General features: G+C 36.8%; 2 protein-coding genes across 4 annotated transcripts; both read right to left on the bottom strand.

Annotated features, from left to right (window-relative positions):
• Window positions 1-1,886: 1,886 nt before the first annotated feature.
• Window positions 1,887-13,579, bottom strand: si:ch211-79k12.1 (uncharacterized protein LOC568891 homolog). Its single transcript, XM_067448741.1, has 7 exons — window positions 13,498-13,579; window positions 11,888-12,009; window positions 10,457-10,667; window positions 8,734-8,888; window positions 4,122-4,266; window positions 2,904-3,042; window positions 1,887-2,631 (listed from the first exon to the last, which is right to left on the bottom strand). Exons 1-7 carry the CDS (start codon window positions 13,553-13,555, stop codon window positions 2,544-2,546), a joined length of 918 nt encoding a protein of 305 aa, XP_067304842.1. The 5' UTR covers window positions 13,556-13,579; the 3' UTR covers window positions 1,887-2,543.
• si:ch211-79k12.2 (uncharacterized protein LOC568844 homolog) lies at window positions 13,517-21,138 on the bottom strand. Of its 3 annotated transcripts, none has more exons than XR_010906445.1 (4): window positions 20,928-21,138; window positions 20,250-20,484; window positions 15,052-19,369; window positions 13,517-13,585 (listed from the first exon to the last, which is right to left on the bottom strand). XR_010906445.1 is itself a non-coding variant. In XM_067448739.1 (3 exons), the coding sequence occupies exons 1-3, from the start codon at window positions 20,946-20,948 to the stop codon at window positions 17,991-17,993; spliced, it is 1,635 nt and encodes a 544-aa protein (XP_067304840.1). In that variant the 5' UTR covers window positions 20,949-21,138; the 3' UTR covers window positions 14,774-17,990. The 3 variants fall into 3 exon arrangements, 1 of the variants encoding a protein (XP_067304840.1); XR_010906446.1 differs by lacking the exon at window positions 13,517-13,585 and having other exon boundaries at window positions 14,774-15,113; window positions 17,920-19,369; XM_067448739.1 differs by lacking the exon at window positions 13,517-13,585 and having other exon boundaries at window positions 14,774-19,369.
• Between the last annotated feature and the right edge of the window lie 631 nt (window positions 21,139-21,769).

Raw genomic sequence — 21,769 nt, 5'->3', positions numbered from 1 at the left:
TTAAAGGATTAAACATATTATTCTGGGTTTAAATAAAAAAATAAATGTATAAAACCAGTTTATTTGTAGGGCATTGACAATATTGTTTTATATAATTAGTTAAATAATTGTGGTAATACAAATAATTATTAATAAAAAAATATATATATAAATAAAAACATTATCTACCCCCCCCCCCCCCCCCCCCCTCAGGATCACTCTGTGTGTGTGTGTGTGTGTGTGCGTGCGTCTGGAGGGGGTCTCTCTCTCACTCTGTGTGTGTGTCACCTTGTCTCTTGTTTTTTTCATAATTTAACCCTTTCATACCATAGGCTATCACAAATATCTATCACTTTATTGTGAAAAATAAGTAAAAAACTAAAACATATATCTTTAATTAAATACTGGTCTTCTGAACTTACAAAATTTTGAGCTGCAAAAAATAAATTTGCACATAATTGAAAGTGACCTATTATATCCTAATACTTTTAATTGTTTTCTATAACATGGGCTTTAAAGAAGGTCATGTGCTGTGTTTGCAAAGATCACGTATGACACCTCTTTAAACTAATTATTTATTGATAGAATTCAAATGGATTAAAAAAATTAATTTCACATGATCTTATAAAAGTGGCTGTTTATAATAAACTTCCATACATTATATGCACGCATATTACTCTTACCTGACACTGATATTAAAATCATTGTTGCGGTCTCTGTGATTTGGCTTAATTTATTTTTAAGAGAAGTGTAAGGATAATACAACTTCAGCATTTGGACAGTATTCTGCACTCATTTTGTATTGACATTTGACATCATCTGACATAAAATTAATGAATAAAATGTAATTGATCTCATAGATGTGAGTGTTGTGGTTCCTGGTCATAGCAGCACCAGTTGCTGCAGTTAATGAGGTGAATTCAAATGACTTTGACATAGTCCCTTTATTTATTTTCCCCCATATTAAATGCCTATTGCCTGCTGTGCAGTTAAGCTGATGCCACCGGGGTGGCAGTGCCACCGGCTTGGGACCGTCATCGCTGCTCGCAGCTTTAATTTTATTTTATTATGCATATATTGAACATCAACAAATGAGGCAATCACAAATGAAAGACATTATGAACAAGGACTAAGATTACAATTAGTAGAATAAAGACAAAAAAAAGTAGGGGGGGGGTGTAGGAAGTGTTTTTTTCCTAAGTTATAAAACCAAAATTTTCCATTAAGGAGTACAGATACAATGCTTTGGGAACTATAGCCGCTTTGATGCCTCTTTCTCGCTCTTGTCTACGGTGCGTGCCTTTCCGGGAGAAGTGCCCTTAGCAAAATTTGATATCACACAAACCCATACTCGAAAAAAACGTTCCGAAACCTTACTCTGGACAAAGTTTCAAAAATTTAATTGGATGTTTGATGGAGTATTTCCATGCAAAAAAATACTCCATCAAACGTCCAACTTAATTTTTTTAAAATTTTGTCCATGTTTAGCATGGGAATCAAAATGTAATTTTTTACAATGTAAAAAAACATTGGTAAATGGTAGATTTTGAAGCCCGAAAAAGTGCATCCATCCATAATAAAAGTAATCCACACGACTCTAGCGTATTAATAAAGACTAACTGAAGCGAAACGATACTTTTTAAGAAAATGTACAATTTTAATAACTTTATAAACTAAATAAATCAACAAGTCAACCCATCAACCAGCCAGTTGTGTATCATAACTCTTGTTTGAGAACTCACAGGTATTTATTAATACCTCAGTAGTTTAAAAATGGAAATATATATTTTTTTATAAAGAATGGCAATGTCATTTAAATAGAGATGAACTCTCTTGAGATTTCTTGGCAAAGTTGAGCATACATGAATGTCTATCTTAATTAGATCAGTAACAACACTGGAGGGTGATTATGTTGTAAAGTCATTTTAATAGCTTTAAATTCAAAGATATGGAAAAATCAAACTTGTAAAAAAAAGTGCAACAGTTTCAAAGTGCTTCTAGATTAATTGATTCTGTGTTAATCTGGATCTTATCTACTGTCCTTTCAAGTGAAGCAGAATAGTATATACTTATGCAAAGCAATACCCCCAACATTTTTTACATCAGACTAAATGATTGTACAGCTTGAAGACAGTGTTCTTTTCCTAAAAAGATATGTTAATAAGTTTAAAGAAATAAGCCAGCCCGAGACGGGTGGGAATAAAGAAAACCTTCAATGTCACCTCACAAAAACATCTTTTCAGCATTTCTCAATTTTGCAGGGTTGTTGAATCAATACAGAGAAAATTGCACACCTTTTGTTGAAGAGCATTGCTGCCATCCACACTGGAGAGGACCCACAGTAAAACCATAATTTGTCCCGTCTTTGTATACTTTTTCGATTTCCCGCATAGACAGTCTCTCCAAATTATATATCTGAATAAAGACCCAAGAGCAAAACTAAAATCTATGAGCAAAGCTCTCATTAACTCCCTTCTGCTCTGAATACCCGATACTCCTTAATCTTTTTTTCTCTTGTCTTCTTTTCTCTGCTGTCCTTTCCAGTCCTCCATCAATCTCACTCCTTACACAAGCGGCTGCTTGTCACCAGCGGTGGAGGGCAGGGACTCCACGCTGGATCTGTAGATGGGTTTCTTCTGGGAACGGTCATCACTGAGAGGACGAGAGAAGGAAATACAACAGAGTGAACATTTTATCTGGCAGAATAAGAAAAGATGTGGGCCTGAGGGAGGGGTGTAGTTATCGAGACTAGCCTGCCTCGACAGCTTCGAGGGCGAGAGAAGCTGGACATCAGCGTCTACTGATGCTCACAGTAATACACAGACTCAACTCGACATGATAAAGGAGGGCTGAAGGTCAAACACCCACATGAATCACTGCACACATTTCCAGACAACACGACTAGGGTGATTTGGAGGACTTACATGGGTCCCTTGCACTTCCTCTGATTGGCTCGGCGGCAAAGGAAAGCGGTCATGGATATTAGAACCACCAGAAGGACCAATACAGCAACAGCTGCCATGATAATTTGACTGGTGGTTGACTCATACCACGCTGCATCCTCTAAGAGACAGACAAAAACACATATTATGCGTGTGTTTAAAACAACAAAAAAACCAAATCAAACATTTCAACCTGATTAACATTGGTATTAGTTGATCAGGCTTGAGCAGGTGAGCTCATTGAAAGTATGTCAACATTAAATCAAATTGAACCCTATTTACTTCCTCGATTCAGTTCTTATTGTGAATGATTCATCGGCGCACGTTAGTGCAATAACTGTTGACTTCTTATTCTTCAAATCAAAATGTAACAACTTGCTCTTTCTCTGAAATGACTCATTTTCTCCTCACATCAATTTTATTCCACTCCTTTTTCACTTTAAATCTACTTGATAACAGTGGCTGATTTAAACTGCGGTTTCTCTGACCATTCCTTAGAGCAATTACAAAATATCGATATACATATTGAACATTGTCAAAAGGCAGAAAAACATTGTAAGACATTATTGCACAATTAGACAATCATCTGTAAAGCTGCTTTGAAACATTATTGATTGCGAAAAGTGCCCTATCAATAAAAATAATTTGAGATATATATGTTTTTAAAGCTATAATGCTCAGTTTTAATAGCATGAAATATATTATGCATGTTGTGCAGACATACAGTAGGTATTTTCCTGACTGAAAGAAAACTGGCCATTGTTTATCATTTCAAAATGACGAATATGTCATATTATGGAAGTTAAAAGAGGGCACAAGGTATTCGCAATATTATTGTGTTATACAGGCTTTATGCTCTAAAACTGAAAATTGGACAAATAGATCCAAAAGGGATTTTGGTTGCTGAATAGTTGCCAGTGCCATTGGATTAAAAAAAAAAAACATTCAAATTATGAACATTTTGTGCATCAGTGGGTTCTCTACTCTAGCCCTCGAAATCCACTTTCCTGTAGTTTAGTTCCAACACTAATCAAACACACCTGAACAAGCTAATCAAGGTCTTCAAGATTACTAAAACGTTTGATCAAGGCTGAAGCAAAACGCTACAGGAAAGTGGACCTCTATGACCAGTGTTGAGAAGCCCTGCTGTATATGAACAAATTAGCTGAAGATGTTCTCCACAAGCCACACACTTCTGACCTGGTAGAACAGTGATGCTGATTGTACGTTTCTTCACGAGGGATCGCACAGTGGGCGACTGAGCTGAACAGGTGTATCTCCCTCCGTTCTGATCCCTCACATTGTTCAACTTCAACTTATTGGAGGGCAAAATCCAGTCCTCTCCCTTGATATAAAATAGACACACACAGAAGTTATAGAGAAGTGAAAAGCAAAGCAGGAACTACAAGCTTTGACGAAAGAAAAATAAGGCAGAAGTAATCATTCTTAGGAAGGGAATTGTGCAATTTTTTCGAATCGAAAATACAACAGAAATGAAAAGGAAAAAAATGTTTCCTTTTTTTGTTTATTTATTAAAATTTCCCCAAGAATCCAAGTGCCATTTACAATAAATAATGTTAGTGGTTATAAAAGAGTAATGAAGTAAAAAAAATAAAACATAACACCATACAATTCAAGGAAACAAATGCCTTTGCAAAAACCACTCAGAGCACATCATAACTATACAAATGCTTTTGGCACTAGAGGGACTTCTGGAGCCTGCCAACAAAGTCCATTTCAATTTAAATGAAAGTGAATTAAGAGGATTCCCAGTCAAGCCAAGCTCTGGCCAAAGCACCATTGTTTGAGCTAATCCGTTGGCTCCAAGCGTCTTCCTGCTTCCTCTGCTGGAGTGCAGACACAGCACAATAAACAGGTAGCTGCTATACACCAGACCATGTTCTGCCATTTAAGGGAAGCTTGTTTTCTGGTTTACTCTATTTATAAGAATCTACTTTTATTAAGTCATGCCCTGGGTAACAATTTGAACTGCATATTTGAAGCCATATTGACTAAGCAAAAACATGCCCTTGCATAATATTTATTTGAGCCCGAGGGGGTTTTAGCTGTCAGAGAATGATAGCACACATTTTTGATGTGATGGAGGACATGTGTGACTCATTCTGGACTTCCATCTCATGAAATTTTATGGTCATCGATCACCCACATCATGACATTTAGAGGGACTTTTTTTTTGGAGAATAAGAACATGTGCTGTGCTTTCTACAGCAGGTTACATGTACACGAGTCAATATTAGTATGTTCAAGAGTTAAACACATGGGTGAATTAATATTCACTTCAATGTTTTACTGGGCTTACCAGAATACATTTGGTACTGTCCCTAAAATTATTTTCATTGATTATATATCTATAATATAATTCATATAATATAATAATAATATATACAGGTTATCTGTTTTGCGTGTTTTCCACCTGGGGGGTATTCCAGAAAGTAGGTTATGTGACTTTTAAAGGTAAGCAAGCGGATAACCTCAACTTTTTGGTTCCAAAAACAGAGGTAACTTTCAGGGAAAGTAGACATAATAACTTAATCTCTGAACATAACCTGCACCGGAGCAGGTTATGTTCCAGGGTTAGTTTGCTTAAGAGGTATTCAGCTGCATGATATATAAATTAAAGGGATAGTTCATCCAAAAATGAAAATTCTGTCATAATTTACTCACACTCAAGTTGTTTCAAATCTGTATGTGATTCTTTCTTCTGCTGAACACAAAAGAAGATATTTGGAAGAATATTTATAACAAAGCAGATAGAACAACCATTGACTACCAAAAAAAAAATACTATGGTAGTGAATGGTTGCTCTTGCAGAAGAAAGAAAATTTGGAATAACTTGAGGGTGAGTAAATGATGACTGAATTTTCATTTTTGGGTGAACTATCCCTTTAATGGAGTGTCTATTTACACCAAGTGCAAATATCACTCCTTGTTGAAAAAAGCACTATTCACACTCTGACCAACAATGGCCGGTTGAGTCAAACAAGATATGTGAATTTCAACGTCTTTAGTGGTGTAGTCAGTAAAGCGTGAGGCTCAATGAACGTTTTGACGCGATCAATCCGGGTTCGAATCCACCTTTTGCAGAGCTCGCTCTTCTCCCTTTTTCTATCACATATCACATCGGAAAGGTGTTTACTTTCAATAAAAATTAGGAAAATGTTCTAAAGGTGGAAATAAAGTGCCTAACAAAATGTTTAGTAATAATAAGAGTATTTATTTTGTACAGTTAGGGGGTAGGTGTAGAAGGGGCTTTTATTGTCTCACTAAGATGGAATCCATTTAATAATTGTAGTAATCATTTACACTCCATGTTATTATTGCATCCTGTTAGTGTACAACAATACTGAGGTGTAAATATTATGTGTCTGCCAAAATAAAGTATAAATAGCATCAAATTACTATTTACACATATTTATACTTACATAGTATTTAAGAGCACTAAATAGAATATATCACTTTTCACTTAGTGTAAGTAGCATCTATCACTGAGAAAATATGCTATTTTCACTTGGTGTAAATATCATCTATTGATATAACTTAATTCGTTATATAGTCATGTTATATAATATACATTATTATATATTTATTCTTAAGCACTAATATAAGGTAATGTATGTTAAAATGTTAATTCAATTAAAATATATTTATTATTTATGTTACAGTCATCTCACACATGGATCTGCATTCAATTAATTAGCATCAAACAAACAATTTAATCCTTATTATCAGTGAATAAAGATTACTTATTAAACAAAAAGATTGAAAAAAATGATTGCCAACCTCCAAATAGTTGGCAATGTGCATCAAGTAGGTTATGTAAATGGCCATTAAACAAAAGGAGAAAAAGAAAGTAGAATGCTGCACCTTTTCGTAGCTGTTTCCATTGTGAATCATAGATTCGTCACTCTATTGAGAATGTCTGGTGTGTTCACAGTTAAAGGGTTAGTTCAACCAAAAATGAAATTGATGTCATTAATGACTCACCCTAATGTTGTTCCACATCCGTAAGACCTCCGTTCATCTTCAGAACACAGTTTAAGATATTTTATATTTAGTCCGACAGTGTATCTAAGTGTAGGCACACTATACTGTCCATGTTCAGAAAGGGAATTAATATGTTATATGTTATATATGACTTCAGTTGGTTAATTAGAATCTCTTGAAGCATCAACAATACATTTTGGTCCAAAAATAACAAAAGCTACGACTTTATTCAGTATTGTCTTCTCTTCCGTGTTGATTCATGATTCGATCCGAATCATGAATCAACACGTGTCAAACTGCTGAAATCACGTGACATTGGCGATCCGAATCATGAATCAAACTGCTGATTTATTACCGTTTGAATCTTTATTTGAGGTTTAAAAACAAACATGGAAAAGAGAAGATGCTGAATAAAGATGTCGTTTTTGATATTTTTGGACCAAAATGTATTTTCGATTCTTCAAGAGTCTACTAACCCACTGATGTCACATATAGACTACTTTGATGATGTTTTTATTCCCTTTCTGGACATGGACAGTAGTGTGCATACACATTTATTGGAGGAACAGAAAAGCTCTCTGACTAAAAAAAAATATATCTTAAACTGTGTTCCGAAGATCTTTGAAGAAGGTCTTACGGGTGTGGAACAACATTAGAGTCATTAATGACATCAATTTCATTTTTGGGTGAACTAACCATTTAACATACTCTGAGTTGTCTGAACTTACTCACGGACAAGTTTTTGGAACCAGCATACCTCGAGTAAGCAAAGTTTGGGTTAATCAACAGAGAGTTTCGGGTATATGTGACTGCATTAATTATCCTTGCTTTCTGGAATACTCCCCTATTTTAGTTCTGTTTATTTGCATTCACTTTGTTTCCATGGTTTTTCATCGATTGTTTGAGTCATCCATTTTGCTAATTAGTTTCCATCTATTGAAGCCCTGTGTTTTGCTCTGTTCATTTGTCAGTTCACGTTGCTTAATACTCTGTTTTTCTGTTCCTGTTTTCTGCCCAGACTGCCTGCGATTAGATCCCACCTCTCACCTCTTCGCTGCAACCGACCATGACAATAATATAATATAAATTATACAGTATACATATTAGTGACTCAATTTGAGGAATATTTCAAGTGTTGCCACATCGTAAAAAAAAAAAAAAAACTTCTATACATCGTGGATAGTGAAGAAGACATTGGAGTCACAACAGATGTTTTCTTTAGCAAACATCTGTCATGACTCATGTGTCTTATGCCTTTGATTTGAATCAATTGTGTCAGTCATATCAGTGGGGGCCCAATTATTTTTCTCACAATTCTACTTAAATTTCTACTCGAACCATAACAATAAATAAACAGCCACTGGAAAGTAACTGTGGCCTGGTGAGTTTTATTTTCTCACCTAAGCCCATATTTGGCTGCAACGCCGAGTGCACAAAGCTCATAAATAAACTTTTTTTTTAATCCGAATTGATCGGGGGAGTGTAGACTAGGCATAACCTCTGGACACTCCTTAGTGCAGATCTACCATATACTGTTCCTGGCTTAGCACATTTCCTGTCCTAATTAAATGAGTTGACAACTTTCACAGCCTTTTCCCCAGACCTGAGTGACTAAGCTTATTTTCACTTCAACAGGACTTTATTAAGCAAGCTGGCCTTCCAGGCCTTTCTCTCAGATTTATGAGAAACCTATATGTCAATTACGTGGAAACAGGCAACTGCAGTCCCAAAACAACAGTAATGTACCAGACAGAGTAATGTATCATGTATAAAAAAAAAAGGCTGTGAGGAAAAATGCATCCGTCACCTCTTTAGCCCAGAAGTACTCAGGTGCCTCAGAAGCTGAAGTAGAACATTCCAGCTCCACATCATCGCCTAATCGTACTTTGAGGTCCTGCACCGAGTTGAAATAACGTGTTAAGTATCCTAAACCAGCCCTGTGCACTGCCACTTCCCGCATATCTGCGAGAGAAAGAGAGAGAACATATGAGGATAAAAAAGGATTAGTCAAAACAGCTCTGCTCCTGGATACATTTGCATAGCATAAAAACAAGGAAGTAGGTTATGGAAATATTTAATACTTTTATTCAGCATGGATGCTTTACATTGATCAAAAGTGACAGTAACTTTGAAACAATTGGCATTGTAAAAAAATAAAGTTGATTTGCCTTGACTTAACAGTGTAATTATAAATGTAACTACAGAAATCAATTACAGATGTAAATACATACAGGTAATTCAAAAAATGTAAGTACAATGTAAAAACATGTATGTAAACAATAAGTGCATTGTATCGAATGATTCATTAAAATGTAAGTACATAGTAGTTAAGGCCACCTAATATAAAGTGGGTCCAGTAAGTTTCATTAAAAAAAGCAAAATTTTAAACTAAAAAGCCGAGGAAATTGCATGTTTGTCAAAGACTACGTCCAGATGGAATAGATTGAGTCCATCTACAGCCCCAAAGCTTCACAGTCGTTTCCTCTTCATGGGTTTGGCATTTCATTCAGTAACATTAGACAGTTTGGATTTAATGCTGTTTATTGTTTGATGATTTTTCTTTATTTTACTATATTTTTCTTTATTTTACATTTGCCTTAGCAATCTTCTATCACTTATTTCTTCTTCTTCACCTGTGTTTTGATCCGGAGATTCTGTACTATAAAATGCATAATAGCGCCCCCCTCCTTGCCCGTTGTTGGATTTTGTCACAGGTTGCTGTCTACGTGTTCCTGTCTACATTTCCAGTTGTGTGGTTCAAGACAAGTTTTGGTGCTTTGTTCCCTGCCTTCTGTTGGACTCCTCTCCCACTACCTCTCGTCCTGCCTGCTGTGCGTCTCAAATAAACCTTTTTAATCTCATTCTGTGCCTGAGTCCTCTCTCACTGCTCCGTGATAAGTACATAAAGTATATTTCTGAGAAGTGCATAAAAAGTAGACTGAAAGTACACTTTCTTTTTTTAAATAAGTATACTAATAGCACACTTGAATAAACTTCTTTTTCGTGAGGGTAAGAGACTTAAAAAATATGAAATCTTGCCAACACCAGATTGGCAGTGTAACTTTTTGGTGACAGTAATGGATTATTATCAACGATTACAGCATTTTAAGTCCAGGTTGACAGTAATAACACATTGTCAGCATGGATCATCTTGTCACCATCTGATTATACATATCGAACATCTCTGTATAGCTCCATCTGTTTTTTTGTTTGTTTTTTTTTCATTCAGTTTTTCCAATAAATCACCACAGTCAACTCATCCCTGGGCACTGCAAAACCCCCAATCAATATCAATATTGATTTTGTCATCTTGGGAGATAAAGAGTTTTATTTGTCATTGGGCCTTTAAATCCCAAATATAAAAATTCCTTGCGACAAAATGTCAGATGTAACTGGCCTCACACACAACAATAGAAAGATTGAAGCATCTGGACAATCTAGACATATATGGATCAATTTACGCATGTAGCAATCAATGGGGATTTGCATCACAAAATATCCTTGTTCGGCCCATGACGTCTCTTACTCACAGTGAATGGGGATGGTGAGGGTCTGGGAGGAGTTGTCTGGAGCAGAACTGTTCTCAGAGACGCAGCGGTATGGACCCTCAGACCAGGACTGGATGCTGGCGATGAAGAGGAGCAGTCTGTCCCCCTCCCTTCTCACATCCACATCATACAGAAAACACCGGCGGTAGAAATATTCCTGATCCACCTCTAGGCGATACCACCTTTTCATGTACTAGGGAAGAAAAAAGAGACATAAAATGCATATAAATATCAGTTGTCACTTTGTGTCTCCCAATAATGTCTTAGTAGGATGATATTTAAATGCTTAGTTTTATGATTATTGTGAAGGACAAAACAACAATGTAAAGCTATACAATGATGTTTGCGAGATGTACATGTTCTGTTGTATCTTATATATTGTACTCACAAATTAACATAACGTGTAGAAAATTTTTTATGTATATAGTTGTTGCATAAGTCCAGCTTTTAAATTTTTATCTTGACGTATTACTTCCAATATAAAAGTTATACTTAGGTTTACTTTATAAAAATCAGTAACAATTTCACTGAAAAAAGACATGTGCATCATGACCTGTAGCTGGACATATTTAGAGTTGTACTAAAAGGCCTTTTACTTGCTAAAAAAGTAAACCTAAGACAACAGAAGGCATGTATTAGATTGTGTACAACAGGTTTACCATCTAGATTTTGATCATTCAGAGGCCTTAGAAATGTGCGTGTCAAATATGATACAGTATGCTATAGTAGGTAACGCTTGCCAAATTTGATGAAATATGCTACACTTTGAGGAATCTGACTACTCGGGGCAATTGCACTTTGGTCTCACTAACACAGGTTAATGAGAGCTTGCAAAACAAAACATCTGTCTTTGTGATTGTTGGTATGGAAATCCTTTATTTTTTGCTCGAATGCATTTAGATAGCTGAAAAACGTGACAAACAGACTCCGCACCGACAGAAGCAGCAGATGTTCTGAATCCTCCAAAGGCCCCTCACTGCCAGATACTAATTAAACCCAGAATAACCGCTCTCAGAAACTCACTAAAACACACACTGCCTCCTGCTGTTTAAATACCAATTGCAGCCTTGATCCCCAGACAAATACATACAAAATAATATTGTTCTTTATTTGTGATTGCCCTATAAGATTGAAATCATGAGAGCATTTGTGTTGATATTTGAGAGTAAGTGTCCTTGACAGATATGTTTGTAATTTTAGATCTCTCGCTTTCTGTTTCTACAGTAATCAGACTGGCGGCACTGCAGGGGACGTGCACAGACAGCAACAATAACCTAAATCCTTCTCATTTCCCGTGAGAAACAAGGTGTCATTTCAGTTTCAATCTGCTGTTTTCTTGACATTTACAGACAAGTGCACGTCAAAGAGAATTGTGTACCAGACATTTCCTCGCTATTGTGTAAGTGACCTTACCTTAGAGAACCTCTGAAAGTGCACTGTGCTCATGTTCAGCTCAGATTCTGTATCCACACACTCCAATGTCACATCCTGTCCTTCAAGAATCGGCTCAGTTGGACCTTTTACCTCCAAAGAACCTGAAACAAAAAACAATATAAAATTAGCTAGTTTGGAAGCACTTTAGTATGGGAAACACATAATCAGTATTAACTATGACTTTTGCCTCAATAAATTCCTAATGTACTGCTTATTAATAGTTAGTACAGTAGTTTTTGTAGCGTTTAAGTTTAAGTATGGGGTAGCATTAAGGGATGCAGCATAAGCATTCCCAATATGTGCTTTATAAGTAAACAGCCAATATCCTAGTAAAATGGATGCAAATAAGCAACTAGTTAATGGTGAGAATTGAACCCCGCTAGTTTTATAGAATATAGCAACAACTGCATCTATATGGGATACTAAACAACAGAATTTGTTTAGTATCTCATATGGATGCAGTGTTTTTTGTCACTCTGATCTGATTTGTAACACATCACTGTATTTAATTATATGTAAAGTCTAAAAAACAGCTGTTTTTTGTGATGTAAAAAAATTTCAAAACTTTTTCACAGTTCATGTAAAAATTACAACCTATGGAATGCCACTGAAAACTCCCGCAATACAACATCTAACATGTTTTTGCAAAGAAAACTGGGAAAATGTTACTATGCCGAGATGTGTCAAGCTAATATACTCAACAGAGAGACTGAGACAGACTCCATTCAGCGCTGTATTAGTTTAAAGGTGTGCACACTTATAAAGTTAATACACTTTTTATTTTTCTCAGAAGTGTTACTTTGGTTTTCAGTGGCATTGTATAGATGGTACAAAAGTTCTGATATGATTTATCTTGATTTGATGTTGTCACAAAAAAAACAGGGCTGAAGACTTTTAATATCAACTCTGTAGTGGCCAGAATATTATCTAAATTCCTGGTCTGTGCACTTTGTTTGCCAGCCATGACAGCAACATGCGTAGTGTAGTGAAACTGAAGTAAATACTACACAGAGATGCAAATATATTTTTCATCTCACGTGCAATGTCAATGAAAAAAGTTATTATTGTCAAACATATGTGAACGTTTCCTTCAAATGTCGTCTAACTGGTTGGGTCAAGCATTAGGTAAGGTGTCAAATTCCTAGCCTAATGCTGTAGGCGTCTTGAAAAACGTCCTGTGTACAATGATATTGCACTTTGCAAATGCTATCATCGTGGGGCTTTTAATAATATATATCGATATGTTAAGATATGACGCCTATCGTTGTATTAGCTACAACCTTGTAACCTAACAAAATCGGTTACACTTCCGTTTTCATTTAACTGCAAAAATCCCCGTGTAGGCTACACCCCTTGTCGGTAGTTCAGACGAATTTAGTTTTGAGGTATGCAACTCTATCAGCCAGCAATAAAAAAAATAAGTGAAAAATAAATAGGCTAACTATACATTTTATTTGGCTATTTAATAGGCTACTTGTTGTTTTGTTATAGATGTAATATTGCGTTTGGTACACGAACATTGGTTTAAGGTTGAAACATAATAACCATAAATAATGGTTTTGCAAAGTCATAAGCAAAATGTTATTTACCAGTGGTTCTTTGGAGGAAGGTGACTGCCAGCACTGCGAGGAGAATATAGCCCTTCATCTTGAAGTATCTGACTTCTGCGTTTGAGAACTAAGAAGAAATGCCAAAATGAAAGTTTGTAAACACAATTTATGAGCGCGAAAAAAGGTGGAGCTTAACGTGCTATTCTTTAGTTTTTGTTACAAAGATACAACAATGCAATAATATAATGTTAGCATTAATTTGTTCTACATGTGTTATATAAAAAATTACCAATATGGGCTACTAAAAGAAAAGGTTATCTTGTGCCATATGGTCTTAAAACATAAAGTCCTCATGCAAATTAAGCTTAAGCATCACTTGTATCTACCATAATCTATGTTCAGAGGGTGTGTTTAGGCACGTGTCTGGCGGTTATTTTTTTTATTTTAGGCTTTTGTGTGGTAAAAGTCTGATGTGAATCTATCATGATAAAAAACGACATTAGATCTCGGCTATACGGCAGGTTTAGGCCTACCGAAAAATTTTTTTTTTAAATCTATATGTAGGCTAGCATATAATGCCTACAAAACGGTAAAAATTTGTTATGACATCCTTCAATTCTTTTTTTAAAGTTAAGTCTTAAAGGTTATGGTCATAATTACCGGGTTCAGACAAGGGTGATATTTCAGCCTCAGCTGCTGCTGATGCCAAGGCAATTACTGATGAGCCTATCTATTTAATTTTATGTAGTTTTATGGATTCTCTTTGCTTTTCCATGTAACGTTTGCGAGTTTTGAAGTTAAATACAACCTAGTGCAAAGTAAAATGTAGCATATCAAAGAAAACATTTGGGAATAAGACTGAAAATATTATCTAAAATAAAAATGCTGCACTTTCGCAAATGCGTGCTTAAAGAACGCTCTCCCTTTGCGCGGGCATTGTTGTGCACACGGTGAAATATATCTGGGGCGACAAATGGCACTGAACTGGAAGGAAAATATATAATAATAAACAAGTAGTAGTTATAATGTACCTAAATACATAAGTAGACAGCCAATGAAATTTGAAGAGGTAGCTAGGACACTATGGAAATTCCCTGTTCATTTGACCTTACAGTAAATTCAGGTGACTGTAGGTGACTCAGCAACGTTGACAAATTTAGTTTCGAAATGTATCTGTTGTAGACAATGTCTCATATTGACAATATGTAACCATCATGGTTCAAGGGTTCTGAAAAGTACCCGATATTAAAAGGTAATCAATAAAACAGAAGACATCAGTAAACCATATAGATAGATCACAAATTTTAACTTCAAATAAGGTACATCAACATTTATTTTTGTTGGTATGTGTACAAAATGGACATGTAGACACGAGCTGAGCTGACAGATGAAAATTAAGTATCTGATGCTCTGGGTTGAAGGTTGAGAATGAGGTCACAATTATTTATAATTGGCTAACCACATTCACAATACCACATAGGGTGGGTTCACATATCAACGTTGGACAATAATGGACAATACTTTTCCCATTAGTTTTGCCAAACTTTAATTCTGAGTAATATTACAGTTGACTGAGATAATTTAACAACAAACCTCTGAACAACCGTGAAAATGGCAGCCCCCTGACTCCGTGCAGTCTTGTGTACTGTCAGTCCCTGCACAAATACAGTAAGCACGTACATCACGTCTTAATAATGCCATAATATTCATCTCCACACAACAAACTGAAATGCTTTAAAATATGGCAAGAGTTTCATTTAAGTTAAAACGACATTTATAGGACAATTGTAGCAATTGATGTCCATATTTAATTTTTGACTGCTATGGCCAGAATTAGTGATGCACAATATATTGGCCAGCATCAGCATCGGCCCAATAAAAAAATGTGGCCAATATATTAAAGCAGATAAATAATGGGTTATTTCCTTCAGCTGAGACAGATGTGCACTGTTCACCATAATGGTTTTGAATTGCTTGAAATATGATTGAAGTCACATTAAAAAAGGAAAATAAAGTTAAGTGCAACATGTGCAGTGCAAGTCTGTCATAGGCTACATCAAATTATAATGAGACCATTATAATTGTGTGTTTGGGACATGGATTTTAATGGTGAGAATTTTGTTTTTATAATCAGGTTCTCTAAAAATATTAATATATTAGTTATCGGCTTTTAAATATAAAGAATTATCAGTATCAACCAAAAATGTTCATATTGGTGCATCACTAGCCATAATCTAAATATTTGTCTTGGTTTTCATGTGCTTGGTAAGATTCCAATTAACAAAAGGCACTATTACTTCAGCTAATGCACAACAGAGAACTTAAAAAGAGTAATTGTAACTTTTTATCTAATTCTGACTTTTTTTCCTCACAAATGTAGTTATAAAGTCAGAATTCTGAGATAAAAACTCAATTTCATGATATAATTCACAATTCTGAGATATAAACTCGCAATTGCATGATATAAAGTCACAATTCTGCCTTTTTTTCCTACAATTGCGAGTTATAAAGTCAGAATTCTGAGATATAAACTTGGAATTGCGTGAGTCACAATTCAGTTTTTTTTTTCTCAGAATTGCGAGTTATAAATTCTCATGATATAGTCAATTCTGACTGAGAAAAAAGTCAGAATTTACTTTATATCACGCAATTGCGAGTTCATATCTCAGAAATCAGACTTTAACTCGTAATTGTGAGAGAAAAAAGTCAGAATTCTGAGATAAATAGGTCACAATTATGGGCTTCCATACGTACATTTTCCATTATGTTAAAATGTCCAAATATCCATCCAGAACCTTTACTTAATGTTCCATTTCATCATCAACACAGCATTAGAAGTTCATTTGAACACTAAAAGGAAATAATAAAAGCAAGAAAAACTAGCAAAACTACAAAATCCTTGCACATACAAAGTGCTAAAACGTAAAAAATAAAACACTTTTCCACTATCATGCCGAATGGTTGTAAGAAGTACCAGTAGTGGTACGATACAGTACGGTTACAATCCGGTCCTACACTTGAATTTCTCAGAATGTTTAGCTAACCATACTCAGGACAGGAGAAAAATGCTGGTGGGACGGTTTTACTGACATGGAGACTCGCAACTGGTCACTTGCATTCTTCCCTTTGCTTTCTAGTAACCTTTCAGCCTGATGGTGGAAAAAATACTACAGGGGCCAGTTGCATAGTCTTGCAAGTTAGTTGTCAAATTGTATTCTTTAAGACTGTTCTTAACCTTTTTAAATTCAGATACATACAAATGTAGATTGGCCTAATTTGAAACAGAAAAGTAAGATTAACTGCTAGTGGGTCATACTAGATTTTAAAGGGATAGTTCACCCAAAAAAATGGTCAATAATTGCTTACCCTCATGCCATTCCAAACCCGCAAGACCAAGACAAATGAAGATATATTTGATGAAATACGGGATCTCTCTGACCCCTCCATAGACAGCAATATAATTAAATATAAGGCCAAGAAAGTAAAAACTATAATAGTCCATGTTAAAATATTCCATGTGACTCCAGTGGTTCAGGCTTAATTTTATGAAGCGAAGAGAATACTTTTTGTGTGCAAAAACAAACTAAAATAACAACTTTATTCAACATTTTCTTCTAGTCATAGTAAGCAGTTCTGGAAGTGCTGGACTGTTTACTCTACGTCAAGAGACGACACAAGAGTCTGACACAGGCTAGAAGAAATTGTTTAATAAAGTTGTTATTTTTGTTTGTTTTTTGCACTACCTTTCTGGACCTTTATTTGCGTTCCGAAGATGAACGAAGGTCTTACGGGTTTGGAACATGAGGGTGAGTAATTAATGGCAAAATTGTCATTTTTGTCACATAACAGCTATGCTTATGTAGCTGGCACCAGGTTTTGTAACATACTATATATATGTAAATACCTTAATATTATAATACCTTTATACAGATAGGCAAAGCAACTGATTTAAAGTTTAAGGTGCAGTTTCACAATACAGGTTGTCTTAATTTATCTTTTTAGAGGCACAAATATCAAGAAAAAGAAACGTACATAACCAAAACAAGATTTTGAAGTCTGACATCACGCATCGCCATTTCTGGATCCAATGCTCATCAAATAGCAAAAGCAAACAAAGTGCTAACTCACTGTTATACTACTGAACAATCACAATCCTGACTTTTATCTTTATATCAAAATCTCAGATGGCCAGACAGCGATTCATCTTTTATAAATCATTATAATGTTGGTGCCTACAGCCCAAAGATTGTGGTGTACATCAGTTTTTAAAAACGTAAACGTGTGATGTGAATAAATAGTGCTCATAAAAAGCTGTTGAGATAGTATTCTCAATTTAAATGTATAGTTCCTTGGACCAAGAAATTTTGTGTCACAACTTAACAAGCGGATAGTCAGTGTGAGGGAACTGGCATCAGCTCTTGGCTTTGTTTGTTTTAGGCTCAATACCTGACTCAACCTTACATTATATATTAAAGTTGCCTTTTTCCTCCTCTCTTTTGAAATACAGAGTCAGAAATGTTCGCTGTCGTTGTCTAATCTTTAGTTTTATCTGAGCTCCTCTCTTCCTTCTCTCTCTCTTCTGAAGAGTAGTGTTGCAACGTCTGGTGTCTGTTTCTAGACGGAGCATCTGGAAAGCGCTGTCCGCAGTCCTCGCAGGCGTACGGAAGGGCTGCTTTGTCCTTATCCCCACTTACTTGCTCTTTACTGGGTTGACCCTTCCCTTCCATTAGCCTGAGATGAACCTGGTTGAGACTGGAGGCTTGAATTCCCTGGAATTCTGAAACGGTGGACGACGCAGAGGCAGCCAGACTAGGCCTGCCCACAGAGTTGGGCTCCGTCACGATCCCGTGAACCGTGCGGTGATGAAAGCGGATGCCGGAACGGTTTGAAAAACTCTTCCCACAGAGCCCGCACACGAAAGGCCTTTCGCCGGTGTGGATGCGAATGTGGATCTTCAGAGCCCCAGACTGAGTAAAGCACTTTCCACACTGACCGCAGCGGTACGGTTTCTCTCCAGTGTGAATTCGCTGATGCGCTCTTACCCCAGCCAGGTGAGGGAAACCCCTCCCGCAATAAGAACAGGTGTACGGCCTCTCTCCGGTGTGAATTCGGCGGTGAATCTTAAGTGCCCCGGACTGGCTGAAACTCTTGCCGCAGTCGGTGCAGATATATGGTCGGGCACCAGTGTGCACGTTGAGGTGGATACGTAGATTGCTGTGTGAGTTGAACGAGCGTCCGCACTCGCCGCACAGGAAGCCGCCCGTTTTGGATGCATGCTGAGTTCGCTGGTGCTGCAGTAGTTGAGACGGCCGAGGAAAAGAGGCATTGCAGTGCATGCACGGGAGCTGCTGCTGGCCCTCCTGCTGAGCGTGGCACTGCTGATGCCGCAGGAGCTCTGCGCAAGTGGGGAAGGCGCGTTGGCAGGACAGGCAAGGGAAAGAGGGGAGATGTGTACATGATGTGCAGGTGGTGAGCGGGCAGTGGTGGTGATGGTAGTTGCCAACATGTGAGTCTGGGTCATTTTGTTGGCGTAGAAGTTGGCTACAGGTTTGCAAGCCACGGTGGCAGCATAGACATAAGGCCTGAACAGGCGGGACACCTGTGGACTCAGGATTTGCCTGAGGGATTGGGCTGTGTGTGCTAGTGCCTTTGTCCTCCTGCTGGGGGTGACCAGATGTGCTGCTGGGCTCTCTGTTTTCCTCTTCCAGAGAGAGACCCAAACCTAGACACAAACCAAGGCCAACAGGGGTAGGGCTGGCCTCTTTGGCCTGCTGTGATGGGGTGGATTTTAGGGGCGAAGGGTGTTGGATCTGCGAGGCCGGGCTGGTTCTAGGTTTCAGGGTCTGGATTGAGGAACTAGAAGAAGAAGAGGAAAGAGGGCAGCCAGGGCATGTGCAGGTACGATGCTGAGCTACAAAAGAGGGAGATGAGAATGCACAAAATGAGTCACCTTAAATTAACTGAGTGAAAAAAAGAAGAAGAAAAAAAGGAATAACCTTAATACAAAACTATTTCCTTGTATGGTTGGGTGGGAACTGAGAACCAGTTATTATTTAAAAGAATATGTACTTAAGGATGTGTACAACACTGATTAGTTACAGGAAGTAGTTAGAGATACATAATGCTTTAGCTAATTGTTATTTGTGTGTGTGTGTGTGTGTGTGTGTGTGTGTGTGTGTGTGTGTGTGTGTCTGTTTATGAGGACACAAATTTTTATAACTACATGGGTATTACACAATAAATTTGGTCTATGAGGACATTTCAAATGTCCTCATATTTCAATTAGCTTTAAAAACATACTAAATGATGTTTTTTGAGAAAGTAAAAATGCAGAATGTTTCCTGTGATGGGTAGGTTTAGGGGCAGGGGCAGTGTAAGGGGATAGAAAATACGGTTTGTACAGTATAAAAACCATTACGCCTAAGGAGAGTCCCTGTTAACCACATAGACCAACGTGTGTGTGTGTATTTGAATATTTTCTTTTGCTTTCAGTGTTATTATTCAACTGTCAAATGTTTCTGAAAAATGACTATTGTCCAGAGAAACACTGTGTGACTGACTGCTCATCCATTTGTGGGAAACCAATGTTCATATCAGATAATCATCATTTTCACAATAATCTCTTCTTTAATATATATTTAGGACAAATGATTGGATTGCATTTCTACTACCTCTAAAGTCTGCAAACATTTGAGCATCTAAAGTATTTAAAACACGTCATGAGGATTAATTGTAATTTATTTATAACACAATGGTACTGTAGACTACAGTATATTGTAACATTTACTCACTATGGCTTTGATAGTCTCTAGGCTCCCTTTCCTTTTCCTCAGAATGCAGACCAATCCTTTTCACCTGGCTCTGTCTGGATGGGATAGACTGAGGAGGATGAGAGACTTTGGGCCAGCCAGGAGTCAGTGTCTCCTCGGTTCGCTGCTCTCTCAGTGGATGACCAGAGACTGAAGCACTTGCTGCCATAAGGTCACCAATGAAATGATGCATATCCAGCCATGAGCATGCACCCGCCTGCATTAAATAATATTAGTTGTAAATAGCCATGTAATATATCTAAGATAAATGATAATATAATACTATAATATTTAAATAGGGCCTAAAATCAGTATGTCACATTGCTGCATATGCACAATTCAACCTAGATTAAAGAGCAAATAAATAAGAAATACACCACAAGCATAGGCGAAACGGGGTCATAAAACAACTCGCATCATGAGAAAGGGACACCTTTAGGTACGCGTAACAGGATACGATACAAGCGTTAAGCGTACATCAAGCGATACATCGTATTTAATAACAAAACATTTTCATTGATCCGAATCGCTGTGTTATTATGTACGCCAATAAAATGCTTCCGTCAGCGTTTTCCCCCATTAGTATTTCTCCAAGCCATGAAAGCCATTACACGCCCCTTTTAAGGTTACTTCCTCGTGTTTATTTTGGCATGTACTTACTGCGAGTCTTTCTTTGTCCATCTGTAGCGCGTCTTTACTTAATCGACCGTGCAACTGTATTAATATATATTTATGACTAATGTGAGCTTGGGCTTTTCTCTCCTGAAGTGAACCGACAAACTCAGGTTAATCATTGTTGTCTCTTGACTCTACTGCCCCACTTTTTGTTACAGACTGAAGCTGCTCATAACGCCATTTTTCCATCGACGGCAGTGTATTTCCGGGATATGAATCATGTGACTACATTCCTACTTTCTTTAGCCTACTCTGCACCGAAGTCATATAGGCCTACTGTTGCAAAAATATTTGCCGACTCTATACAATACCTATAAATGAATATGAGATCACAAAATGTCTTCAGTTACATGTTATTTTGTTCTTTTTAGACCATGGTAGATGTAGGTATATTTAAGAAACAGCTGTTATTGTTTTTAAATAAAGTTAATTCTTCTTAACATCATTTAATAAATTAACACGTTGGCCCAATGCAAATACAAGCCTGAAAATGTACATTAATGGTTAATAATCATGGTGATGGTGCAATGCAGTAGGCGCCTTGAATCCTATAAAAGTTATAAAATACATCCATTGACCCTTGTATAGCTTCACCTTTTTGGTGTCTGTTACAGAAGTATGACAAACTTTACAGTTCTCATATAGCGTATGCGTCCTACTTTGACCAAAATAGAAAAAACAATTTTTTTTTAAACATTACAATTGTTTTGGATGGCATCTCTCACCTTTTTCTGTCAGAGGTCTGATTCACACAATAGCAAGAAGGTGACAGACTTCAGACATATCTCTCTGATTTCCTGCATGCTACATTTTGCATAGCAATGTAA

Source organism: Pseudorasbora parva, chromosome 7, assembly GCF_024679245.1.
Source record: "Pseudorasbora parva isolate DD20220531a chromosome 7, ASM2467924v1, whole genome shotgun sequence".
In the NCBI taxonomy this organism is placed as follows: Eukaryota; Metazoa; Chordata; class Actinopteri; order Cypriniformes; family Gobionidae; genus Pseudorasbora; species Pseudorasbora parva.
The sequence above is the reverse complement of the archived record's forward strand: the minus strand, read 5'-3'. Positions and strand labels throughout refer to the sequence as shown.

Coding starts and splice junctions, on each gene's coding strand:
- si:ch211-79k12.1 (XM_067448741.1), bottom strand. CDS start 13,555: ATGAAGGGCTATATTCTCCTCGCAGTGCTGGCAGTCACCTTCCTCCAA. Junction 12,010..13,497: donor CTTCCTCCAAAGAACCACTG/GTAAATAACATT, acceptor TTTTTGTTTCAG/GTTCTTTGGAGGTAAAAGGT. Junction 8,889..10,456: donor CCTCACCATCCCCATTCACT/GTGAGTAAGAGA, acceptor TTTCTCTCGCAG/ATATGCGGGAAGTGGCAGTG.
- si:ch211-79k12.2 (XM_067448739.1), bottom strand. CDS start 20,948: ATGGACAAAGAAAGACTCGCA. Junction 20,485..20,927: donor TGGACAAAGAAAGACTCGCA/GTAAGTACATGC, acceptor TATTTAATGCAG/GCGGGTGCATGCTCATGGCT. Junction 19,370..20,249: donor TAGAGACTATCAAAGCCATA/GTGAGTAAATGT, acceptor CCTCTTTTGTAG/CTCAGCATCGTACCTGCACA.